The 11,578-nt window shown below is 49.7% G+C and overlaps 1 protein-coding gene across 1 annotated transcript in view; it reads right to left on the bottom strand.

Annotated features, from left to right (window-relative positions):
• Positions 1 to 1,694: 1,694 nt before the first annotated feature.
• The window catches only part of DAGLA (diacylglycerol lipase, alpha), a gene marked incomplete at its 5' end in the record, with an annotated part of 16,316 nt that continues 6,432 nt past the window's right edge, over positions 1,695 to 11,578 (bottom strand). The window contains 8 exon segments of the mRNA XM_009075036.1: positions 1,695 to 1,787; positions 1,789 to 2,623; positions 5,004 to 5,185; positions 5,613 to 5,742; positions 6,380 to 6,576; positions 7,570 to 7,642; positions 8,508 to 8,576; positions 9,897 to 10,039. Of these exon segments, the coding sequence (XP_009073284.1) occupies positions 1,695 to 1,787; positions 1,789 to 2,623; positions 5,004 to 5,185; positions 5,613 to 5,742; positions 6,380 to 6,576; positions 7,570 to 7,642; positions 8,508 to 8,576; positions 9,897 to 10,039 (1,722 nt within the window).

The raw sequence follows: 11,578 nt of genomic DNA, 5'->3' as shown, positions 1-11,578 counted from the left end.
TGCACCTGGAGTTATTTACATCAATGCACACTGGTTATAAAGTGCTCCTGGTCTGCCTTGATGGCAATGGATACCACTTGCATCCAGGACAGCACAGCCCTGACCCATCCTGGGCCTTCCAGAGACCACAAGGATAACAGAAATGCAGGGATTTGCCATGAGCTAAGCTCCTGGGCAGCACAGCATCCTCCCACAAAGGAAGTTGGGGAAAAGAGAGCAATACTATGATTATAAGGAAGTTAAAACAGGAATTTCCTTTCCAATGAGGGAGGTCAGAGCTCCAGGGAGAGCCATGGGTTACTCAGCTGAGCTTCGATATGGTGTTTTGGCAACTAAAGGCCTTTTCCAGGTCGCAAAAATGGTTCGTTTCCTAGATAGGTAGTTTTCCTCCTGCTCCCATCATTGGAAAACACCTGCCTGGAGAGGTGTAGCAGGTTCCTCCGGGCCCTGAGGCTCAGGTAGTTTTACTAGCAACTTGCTCAAGCTTTACAACGTGGTGTTGTGCAGGTGAGCGGCAGAGAGGGAGGCTGGGAGGGGGTGCAGGCAGCTTCCCCCCGAATCTGAGCCACTTGGAAAGCAGGGAACTTGGAATCCTGCCTGCCCATCCTCTCTTCCCTCAGTCCCCAGAGGGAACAGCATGGGAAGGAGAGGATGAACACGGTTTTAGCTTCGGGAAAGCCTCTCTGTTTGCTTAATAAATACCTTCCAGAAAGCTTAGCAGCTCTGTAAACATACAAGAGATTTCAATACTTGGTAAAAGTTCATCTTTTCCCTGAATTCCCAAGGACAGAGGCTGGCACTGATCTGGGCTTGCTGCATGGAAAGACCCAGAGCGGTCCAGGAGAGGCTCCCAGACTCCACAGGGGCCTGGAAAAGAGTGGAGAAGCAGTTGATCCATCTGATCCATGCAGCTCTGAGATGAGGATCCTGTCAGTCCTGCAGGAATGTTGCCAGCTCAGAGGGGTCCAGGGAACTGAGGAGTGATGGTGGTGATATTCAGGAGAACTTTCTGGCAAAGGAAGGACGTGGCAGAGGGATTTGGCTCCGGGGAACAGCATCCTTTCCTCTCGGGAGTACTCAGGGGAGGGAAAACACGGTGCCAGCCCCATTCCCGCTGTGCCTGGCCAGGGAGGGGAGACTGCATTTGGGGGGAACACAGCCCCAATGGCTTTAAAACAGGAGAGTGTCCTACAAAAGCAATCCCCATGGAAGTGTGACGGATTGGATCTTGGGCCAGATCCAACGTGGTAGTGCAACAGGGCCCAAAGTCTCAATCCGCTCATTTCCCAATCCAGAGACTCCGTACCAAGGGAGGGATCTGGCCTGGCCCCTCCTGCTTCCATCTAGCCAATCCTCTCGGAGAATTCACCTTCAGAAGATTCCCTGAAGCAGGGTTATCGAACTCCCAGACTCAGCAGGTGCCCTGGGGCAAGGAATCTGCCTCTGGAATGAGAGACAGGCTGAGGTAGGGAACTTGCATCTACCTTTAGTGCCTCAGACCCTCTCAGGCCCCGTGGGGCAAAGCTTCTCCCAGCTGCCAGCATGGGATTCGAGCACAATCCATCCTCCAGACACCAGTGCCACCACTGTGTCACCCCAGAAGGAATGTTTCCAGCTGTCTCCCGCGATCCCAACCTCCTCCATGGATTATCCCAGCACTCAGCCTTAGGGGATCAGCACCCCTTTCCCTTGCACTAAAGGGCTGAAATCATGAGGTCGTCCTGCTTGGCAGGGCTGGTTACATGCCCAGAGGGAGTGGAAGTCCGGATTTTATCTGTGGACACGGATTTCTTGGCTGCTCACCCCTGTGGGAGAGATGTCCATGAGTTCTCCAGATGAACTAAGGGGAAAAGAGGGTGAGACAGAGATGCCTGAGGAAGGATCCGTTGAGCCTGCAAACAACCTCGGGGGCTTTGGGACCAAGTTGGGCTCATACTGTGCCCTCAGCAGGATCTCCTGATCGCTGACGGATTTGGGCATCTCGGCAAAGTCACTGGAGCTGTCGGACACCATCATGCAGTAAATGTCCTGGAAGGAGCTGCTCTTGCTATCCAGGTTGAAGAGGCTGTCTATGAACTCTGCAAACTCCAGCACCTGGGGGCTGGGGACGTCGCTGAGGCGCCCGTTCTGCAGTGCCAGCTCTTCCCGCGGCGCCGGGGACGTGCGCTCACCCTCGCTGCTGGCTCCCTCCTCGCTGCAGCGCCGCTGAGGGGTTGTGCCGCCGCTGTTGAGGACATTTTCCGGAGGTTGAGTCTCCTGGGAATGCTTGGAGAGGCTGTCAGCAGCCAACAGCTCTGTCCGGGAGCTGAGGGAAGGGTTTTCCTCAGGGATAACAGGGTCTATATAAAAGCAGTGTGTCTCGTCCTTCTCCATGACAGCATGGAGGCTGGGGGAGCCCCGGATGCTCCGGAAGCCAGAGGAGCGCCGGGAATCAAAGCTGTAGATGGATTCGTTGTCCGAAAGGCTCTCCATGGTGGCCAGAGGGGCACGGCGGTCCTGCAGCTCCACGGACAGACGTTCCTTGGTGTCCAGGAGAAGCAGCTCCACAGGGTCTTTCTGCACAGGAGAAAGTGGTTTTGTCTCGTAAAATCCCTCCAGGCTGATTTCGGAATGGGATTTGCTCCTGCAATGAGAAATAGAGGATGTGAGGCTGTAGCACTCCACAGAACCAGGAGCTGTTCTAGAGGATCCAAAATTCCTCGCACAATTTCTCTAACCAGAGCCATCCACAACCTCTTGGCTGTCTGTTCTCCCAGGGAAATTATCAGGTAGAGTTTCTTCCCTCTGTAAAACCAGGAGTTCACCCTTCTCCCTTTGCTCCTGGCTGAATAAATCCTTCTCTCCTGTCCAGAGAGGCTGTGGAATCCCCATCCCTGGTAGTATTCCAGGCTGGATAGGCCTTAGAGCAACCTGGGCTAGGGGAAGGTGTCCCTGCCCATGGAAAAAGATGAGCTTGAAAGTCCCTTCCAATCCAAACCATTCCAGGATTCAACGTCTGATCTCCTCAAGTGCCTGGCAGATGTATGCCAATGCCGTGAGGGAAAAGCCCCTGCCCTGAAACAAGGCAAGGAGAAGGCCCAGGTCCCTGAAAAAGCAGGACACCATTGCAGAAACCTCATCCAGGGAAGCTGTGGCTGCCCCATCCCTGGAAGCGTCCAAGGCCAGGTTGGATGGGGCTTGGAGCAGTCTGGGCTGATGGGAGGTGGCCCTGTCCATGGATGATCTTTAAGGTCCTTTAAGGTCCTTTCCAACCCAAACCATTCCAGGATTCCATGATTCTATAAATGTGTTCCCTCTCCAGCACCATTTTCACTTAGAATCATGGTTCTGCTCCCTGTGAAACCTGCAGCACTTCAAAGCACCCAAATCCCTCTCTCACCCAAAAGGATTGAGGGAAGAAAGCTTGAAGGACTAACCCACAGTTAACCCACTCTGGAACCACTCCAGGCTCATGCCTTTCCCCTCCCTTCTCTACACAGCCAATCCCTATTTGACCACCACAAATCCCAGGAAGCTGTTAGAGCATTTTCCATGACCAGACTTTTAAACAGGTGAAATCTCAAATTACTCGGCATAAGCCAAGTAAAGATCTTTAGGAAGATTCCAGCTACACTGAGATTTTAAGGATGAAACAGGCTCTTCCAGAAAGACACGGGGAAGGAGTTCCCCACATAAAACTTGGGAGCAGACAAATCAACAGCCTTTAAGGACATGAAATGAAAGGAATATCTGGGAAGAGAGCCTGAGTTAGGGAAAGGAATGCTGCACCTGCAAAAATGGGATGTAGAGGGAAAGGTTTGTAAGTTAGAGCAAAATTTGATCCCTTTGTAGCTTCAATGGAGTAACAGTAATCCAGGAACAGCTTCCAAGAATCCCAGAAGAGGGAGCCTGACACAGTAAGATGGTTCCAACCTGGAATTAAACACCACCAACCTACAGCTGCTTCCACTCCAGCACCTCCCTTAACCCTCTATGCCCTTTCCCTCACTCCTTCCCCTTTCATATCTCAGAATTCCCCGTTATCCCTCACCTCAAAGGGAAGCAGCTCCCTGCACTATGGCACAGACGCCACCACTCCTCTCCCTGCTGCTTGACCTCCTTCATCTTCCCACTCTTATCATAGCCTTCAAAAACATGGGACAATCCCTGTTCCTGCTGTTTCATCACAGCTGTGTTCTGCTTCCAAGCTCTCCTTCACGGCCTCTGGCCATTCACTCTCTGGGAGAACAACTTTCCTACTTTTCCACATTATTTGCTGTCATATTTCTTCTAAATTTACATCTCACTCCTGTTACCTCACACATACCTGGATGTCCCTCATCCTGACTCCTCCCACACACCCACAGCTCCTCATTGGGTCTCTACCTGAAGACTCCATGGAAGTGCTTCCCCTGCAAAGGAATAATCCTCTCCCACCCACCGTGTTCTCTCCTGCTTCTACTCACAACTACCTCTGGCTTCAAACTATCTTCCTTCTCTCATTTTCTCTGTTTTCCCTGCAGATTTGATGGTCCAGGAACACCTTCAGCACTTGGAACATGCCTCTTCCCACACTGGACTGAGTCTCCTGCTCTTATCCTTCCCAAACAGGACACCAACTGCTTTTGCCTCACCTGTATCCATTTTCCCATGTTCCAAACAGGAAGATACATTATAATATTCCATAAATCACAACAAAGTAGGATGTTCTAGGAAGCTTGCAGCTTTCACTGCTCTCAGCTTTAGAAAATACCCGAATTTGGCTGCAAGATTTACCTTGGGAAAACCCAGTTTGCCTGGATAAGGAGGAAAAGAAGTCTCTTCCATACCTTGTAGATTCTCCTGACATTGCTACACTGCTGAGCAACACAAAGGATTGTTTCCCCTTAACATGACATCCTGAAGCAAAAAGTCTCCCAAAGGCAGCCCTTGGATCTACCCTTCCCACAAACACAGATGGCAATACTGCAAGAGGAAGAAGAGCCACACCTGGAGCCAATATTCCATGCAAGATGTATCCTTACTTGGTACTGCTGTTCCTTCTGTCCACTGTGAGGGCTCCAGTTGAAATGTGCACAGAGGGGCCACTGGGCAAGGGCTGACTCTGGAAGATCAACTCCGGGGTGAGATCCACCTCTGTAGGACTCACCATCACTTTGGCTGCAGAAAGTAAAGCTGTTTTCCCCTTGTTGTAGTTCTCCAAGACCTGTCCAAGGCAAGGAGAGGAATGGTAGGGATTGACGGGAGGCTGCATTTGCCTCTTACTTTCCAATATCTTCTGGAAGCTCAGGGAAAGGTCTCAAGGATTAGCTCAATAAATCCTGATACATCCTGTCACAGCTTGCATGTGACCTGATGCATGTCTGCAATGAGCAGCTTCTGGAACGAACCAACCACCTCCCAACCTCACATTATTCCTACATTAAATTTGGACTCTGGGGGATTGGGATGAAGATCTAATTCCATTTCCAGACCTCATCACATTCAGCTCCAAGAGCCTGTGCAAGACTGACCCAGAGCATCACCTTTCCTCCTCCTCTCTAAAAGAAATTGTCTTGGGGATTTAACCAGCCAGCATTCCTGGGTAGGACTGCCTATCCTGTGTTTTTTGGGAGCCTAATTCCCTGCCTTACCTTGTTGAGCCCTTCCATGACCACATATGGGAGGTGTTCGTGCAACATAGCTGGAGAGATGATCACCTCATTGAAGGCCTTGTTGTCCCCCCAGATAGCAAAGTAAGTGGGATCCTCCTGCTCACAGCAACTGAAAAAGGAGTTGGGTTGCAAACAAAGGGGAAAACAGGGAATGAAAGAGCAGGGCAGTGTTTTAGCATGTGAAAGAAGCAGCAGGTTGCAGAGGAAATAAAAGCAACAGGAGGGAAAACAGAGGGAGGAGATATTAAAGTACACATTCTGCACCAGCCAACAGGCATGTGACTATCCAGTGCCTAAAGGGGCTCCAGGAGAGATGCAGAGGGAGTTGGGACAAGGGCCCAGAGCAGTGAAAGGGCCATCCAAGAGGCTTAGAAATAGTTGTCCTAGGCTGCTGCCTGGGTTTAATCCTGCTGAGCCACTTCTGTTCCTGGAAACAGCATTTCCTGCCTGGATACAACCAGTCCCCAAATGCTGGGGAGACGCCAAGAGTGTGCCAGGTTGGACAGGGCTTGAAGCAACCTGGGCTAGTGGAAGGTGTCCATGCCCCGGCAGGGATTGGACTGGATGACCTTTAAGGTCCTTCCAACCCAAAACATCCTGTTATCCTTTTATTCCACCAGCACAGACACAACCACATCCCCATAAGACAGCGGTGAAAAACATCCCTCCTCCTTATCTCAGGGAGTCTTTTCCAAAGGGAAATTCCCCCTCAGCCAGGTGCTGGCTCCCAGAGGACTCACACTCACCAGCACTGCTCAGCAGGGTGGTTGTGCACCACGTGGATGATGCGGCCGGGGGGGTACAGGGGGGTGCTGGCAGACAGGGCGATGGTCAGGTCGCTGGGGTGGGCCCAGAGCCGATTGCTCGTGACCGAGTTCTCCTCGGTCTCCTCAGGGAGCTCTGACTTGGGAATGCACTTGGTGGCTCCCACTATGATCCGCCACTGAGAGAGCAGAGGGAATACTGAGGTGAGAACAACACCCAAGTGAACCAGAATCACCTCACGAGGCTCTCCTGCGAGGTGTCACGTGAATAAAACAGCAAAAAGCAGGTCCTGGCCCTGATTGCTGAAATAAAAGACCTTTCCTAACCTGGAAAGTGGCTTTTCCTTTCCTAACTTTGCCTTCCAAGTGGCAACATCCCAATCCCTCCCTGTTTTTTCCTGGAGTTTTTTATATACTTAAGGATCTAGATGTGCACCTGGTGATAACTTATTACCTTCCAGGAGAAAGAAAGGAGATGGAATCTGAATTTTTGATGGACAAAAATAAGGAAGAGATTATACAACACAAATAAAAGTCTGTTTAGGCCTTTATGCACTAAAAGAAATCTTAAAAAAGCCCCAAAATTCACCAAAAAACCCCCACTCTGTAAGCCAAATCTCAAAGCCAGAATGTTAACAAGAAAAATAAGGATAAGAAAACTAAGGATCAGTTTTCTCCCTCTACAGGTAATTTCTACATTTTACCCTGAAGAATCTACATGTTTTATGGTTTTTGCCATTTTGGTGTAATGGTGAAGACAGGGAAGGGATAACTTCCCACTTTTCCCATCACCAAACCATGAACAGACCAGTTATCCTGGAAGAGCAGCACCAGCAGTGCCTGCAAGCAGACAACTGTTATACTTCCAGTGTGTTCCCAGTTGGTCCTTGCCAGGAAAAGCCACAGTTGGAACAAAGACTTCCAAACAGGCTCAGATAGGGAATAACCTGCTTGGTTATTTGGGATGTGTGATGGAGAACTTGCAGCACACAGCTGGAATTAGACACTGACCTCTCTGGTTGCATTCCAGCTCTTTCCATAGCTCCTCTGATTCCCTAAGCAGTGGTCATGGGGCACCTGAGGAGACCTAGAGGGCACAAACCTGCCCTAGGTGCCACTAGAAGCTCCATCACTGCTCAGAGATTCCTTCTGGTGTCCATCTTCCCTCTTACCTTTGGTTTGTTGCTTCTTTGAAGAACATCCAGAAGCTGCCGGCGAAATCCCTCCAGCTGAGACAGCCCAATCCTGGAAGAGAGGAATTTGTGCTTATGGAAAAGAGGAAGATGTGTTTACAACACTTGGTCAAGTAACAGGAGGGACACAGAGCACAGAAGAACAAGGAATCACATTCCAAAAGCTTCTACAAGGATCCAACATAGAGCAGATGGTTTCAAAGGTGGGTTGTGGCATCACCCAGGAGGAGGAACTGGAGGAGGGGTCACAGGGAACTATCCTGAGCAAAACTAGGATCAGATGAGTGAATATGGATAGAAGAGACCAGGTAAGGAAAGAGGTGACAGTGCAATCACAGAAGCAATGTAGGATGACAAACAGGTGAGTTACAAAGGTGTCACAGAGCTGAATGTCAGCACTAAGCAGATTCCAGGATGGATAAGATCCTGTCTACAGGTAAGCAAAGGTAAATCCCAGGCTGTGTGGCTCCCAGGGCAAATCCCTGCTCAGCAGAACATATCCGAGGAGATGAGGAAGATGAGAAATGCACAAGAAATGAGCTGGTTCAGACAGGTGAGGTGATGAGGAACAGGTGTTTGGGCACAAACAGGTCACAATGAGGTGACAGCACATCCAGCACAGGGTGCAGTGGAAAGAGAGAGGACACAGGGAACCAGGAAGGTATGTCAGGTACCACAATGAGGGATTCCAGAGGCAGCAGATTCCCGCTTTTCCTTCCCACAGGAGGGATTTGCCTATAGAAAGGTGTGTGAAACACCACTACAGGTGCCCAGGGCAAAGGCACAGTGACACGGGTGACCAGGAGGATAAGTAAGAAGCAATACCAGGACAGGGAAATGACAGAGATTATCAACCAGGTGATTTGGGAACAGAACAGCAGATATCCATCAAGAAATTCCCACACTTCTCCACTTGCCTGGGCACTAGATCTTTGCCAAGCACCACTGCAGTCACAAACTCTTTGGAATACTCCATGGCATCCTCACTGGAAGAGAAATAGGACCAAGAAGAAGCAAACAGTGTTTCATTCCCACTTTGGTGGCACAGACGTCACCAACCAGAGGACCAGGGGCACAAATGCCCAACCCAAGCTGCTCCACACTTTTGGGATTTGCACCTTGCTGATATTCACATCCCATGCCCCAAACATTGCTCTGGATACACGAGGGAAAGGAATTGTTTTAACTCAATGCCTCATAGTCATTTTCCAATAGTTTGGGAATGGCAGGACAGCCAAGGAAGAAGATACTCCATGCTCCTGAGGATACTTTACAAAGACAGTGTAGGACTAAGATGCTCACTTTTCAGCAACCTGAGTACCAAGAGAAGAGGGAAGGAATTAAGACTCCCACTCCAGGAACTTCCTGGAGGTTTTCCAAACCAGTTCCCACAGGCTGAGGCTCCATCCTTGATCTAGAGATGAACCTGGACACAACCCAAAAGTCTGAGGCACCTCCTTGACCTCTCAAACAGTTGAGCTAACACAGCACAGTTTGGCCTGAGCTAGCCAGGGATCCAGGAGAGGGAATTCTGAGCAGAAAGCTGTGAGACTCTCATGAAATACCCCACTCTGTAGCTTCATGGCTGCAGAAGACCAGGAATTACTCAATAAGGAATACCAACATCCAGATCCATTAGCAGAATGGTTTAAGGCCTTTGGCTGCTCCTGGAACATGAGGCAGAACTACCACAAGAAGCTTCTGCTAATCCATAGCTGATTCAATGATGTCTGTCATGGCTAAAAAGACCTTCTCTCACTTCACAGCAATCCAGTGGGATATTTTTGTTTGGCTGTCACAGGAATAACATGACCAGAGGGTCTGTTCCAATTTCTAATGGGAAGAATTCACCACACCTCTCTACCAGGATTCTCCCCAGAGTCAAGGGAGGGAAATGGGCAGCCCATCCCTCTGACCTCCTTTAGGCACCCACCTAAAAATGACAGAAACCACATCCCAAAAGTGTCAATTTCTTTGGAAAAGGAGTAAAAATTTCCTCAAATATCTTCCTTATTGTCCATATATTCAGGGGAGAGGAGAGGGGAGATGGGAGAAGGACACACTGGCACTGAGCAGAGAAAGGGAATTGCACGCAACTTGTGTTTTCCACTCTCCAGGGTGAAATTAGAGCTGTAGCCACAGAGAAATGAGTTATAAACCAGGATATTTGGGAAAGTGGCTACCTGCCATCAGAACCTGAACTCCAAACCATATCCCAGAGTGAACCCAGAGTGCTTCTCCATTTTCCTGCCTCACAGCCAGGATCTGAAGCAGCTGTTCCCTCCCAGCTGTGCCCCAACACCTACCTGAGCAGCCCACCTGGGGGGGAATAGGCAAAGCACTTCAGGGAGGGATACTGGGGCCGCAGCAGGAAGGACAGGATGGCAGCTGTGCCAGCCCCCAGGGAATGCCCAACAACAATCAGCCCATAGTGTTTGGTTCCTCTCCCCTGCAAACAAACAAACCGCAAGAAATTGAGGTCAGGCTGAAAATGAAGTCCACAAGCCCCAAAATCTCTCCCTTTGCCCAGTTTTTGAGTTGGTTTTATGCATGAGCACTCCAGATTCCAGCCAAACTCCAGCAATGGGATCTAGCGAGGGAATGTTAGATTTTAAAGGGAAGAGGAATCCTGATTTATTCCAAGTCACAGGGACAGTCCCAGAAAATTCCTGCCCTGCAGTGTTGTTTGTTCTGAAGCTTAGAATTATCAAAGAATCCTGGAATGGTTTGGGCTGGAAAAGGGACCTTAAAGCCCATCCAGTCGCAACCCCCTGCCATGGACAAGCACATCTTCCACTAGCACAGGTTGCTCCAAGCTCTATCCAGCCTGGCCTGGAGCACTTCCAGGGATTGGGCAGTGACAGCTTCTCTGGGCAACCTGTGCCAGTGCCTCACTGGGTGCTGAAATTCACTCACTTCTGGCATTCCACATCTCCATCAGTGTTTGACCTACTGGCTCTTCCCCAAAAGGAAAAAAGGTGAAAAGGAAAAGGAGAAGCACAGCAGCTGTTTGAATCGTTTAGGATTTGATAGGAGCCTTTTGCCCCTCCTCAAATCTAACACTTTCTGATAATATCCAAGTCCAGGGAGAAAGTGTTTCTGCACCTCACTGGAAGCTTTTTCTCAGGACATCTGTTGCTGGCAACGGTCAGAAACAATATCCTGGGCTAGAGGAGCCTCTGGGGGGAACTAGGATAGCATCTCTGCATCTAAAGGCAGGAAAAATTCCTCCTGAGTAACAGAAACAAAGCCAATTTTCCCTTTCTAGGCAGAGAGGAATGAAGCACCATCCAGAGGAACTGGATGCTGCTGGATCTTTCCCTGCATCTACCACGAGGCAGCACTTCCAGCTATTCCCAATGTATAACCCAAGGTAAGCTGCTTCCCAGTGTCTCCCTTGGGTCCTCTGATAGCTCTGTGCCACCAGGAATGTGCTCACAGAAACAGTTAGCACAGCATTCCGAGGAGAATCTCCATAGAGATGGGATTTTAGTTCCTGTTGGTTTGGTTTTAATGTTTCCTGTCCTGCATTGCGACCACATGGGACTTCCTGCCTCAGGAAAAGAGAAAATTGTCAGGAGCTCTGCTGGATTGGTGGTTCCAGAATAAAAAAGCCTTAAGGGAAGGCTGGATGGGGCTTGGAGCAACCTGATCTTGTGGAAGGTTCTCTGCCCGTGGCAGGGGGTGGAATGGGATGAGCTTTAAGATCCATTCCAACCATTCTGGGATTTTACTGGCAATCCAGAGGGACAGGAATTAAAGGAAGAGTTGAGAAATTAATACAAGCTGGATTGGTGGTTCCAGAATAAAAAAGCCTTAAGGGAAGGCTGGATGGGGCTTGGAGCAACCTGATCTTGTGGAAGGTTCTCTGCCCGTGGCAGGGGGTGGAATGGGATGAGCTTTAAGATCCATTCCAACCATTCTGGGATTTTACTGGCAATCCAGAGGGACAGGAATTAAAGGAAGAGTTGAGAAATTAATACAATCA

The sequence above is a fragment of the Acanthisitta chloris genome, unplaced genomic scaffold, assembly GCF_000695815.1.
Source record: "Acanthisitta chloris isolate BGI_N310 unplaced genomic scaffold, ASM69581v1 scaffold30075, whole genome shotgun sequence".
NCBI lineage: Eukaryota > Metazoa > Chordata > Aves > Passeriformes > Acanthisittidae > Acanthisitta > Acanthisitta chloris.
Note: the sequence above shows the minus strand (reverse complement) of the source record. Positions and strands in the feature narration are given on the sequence as shown.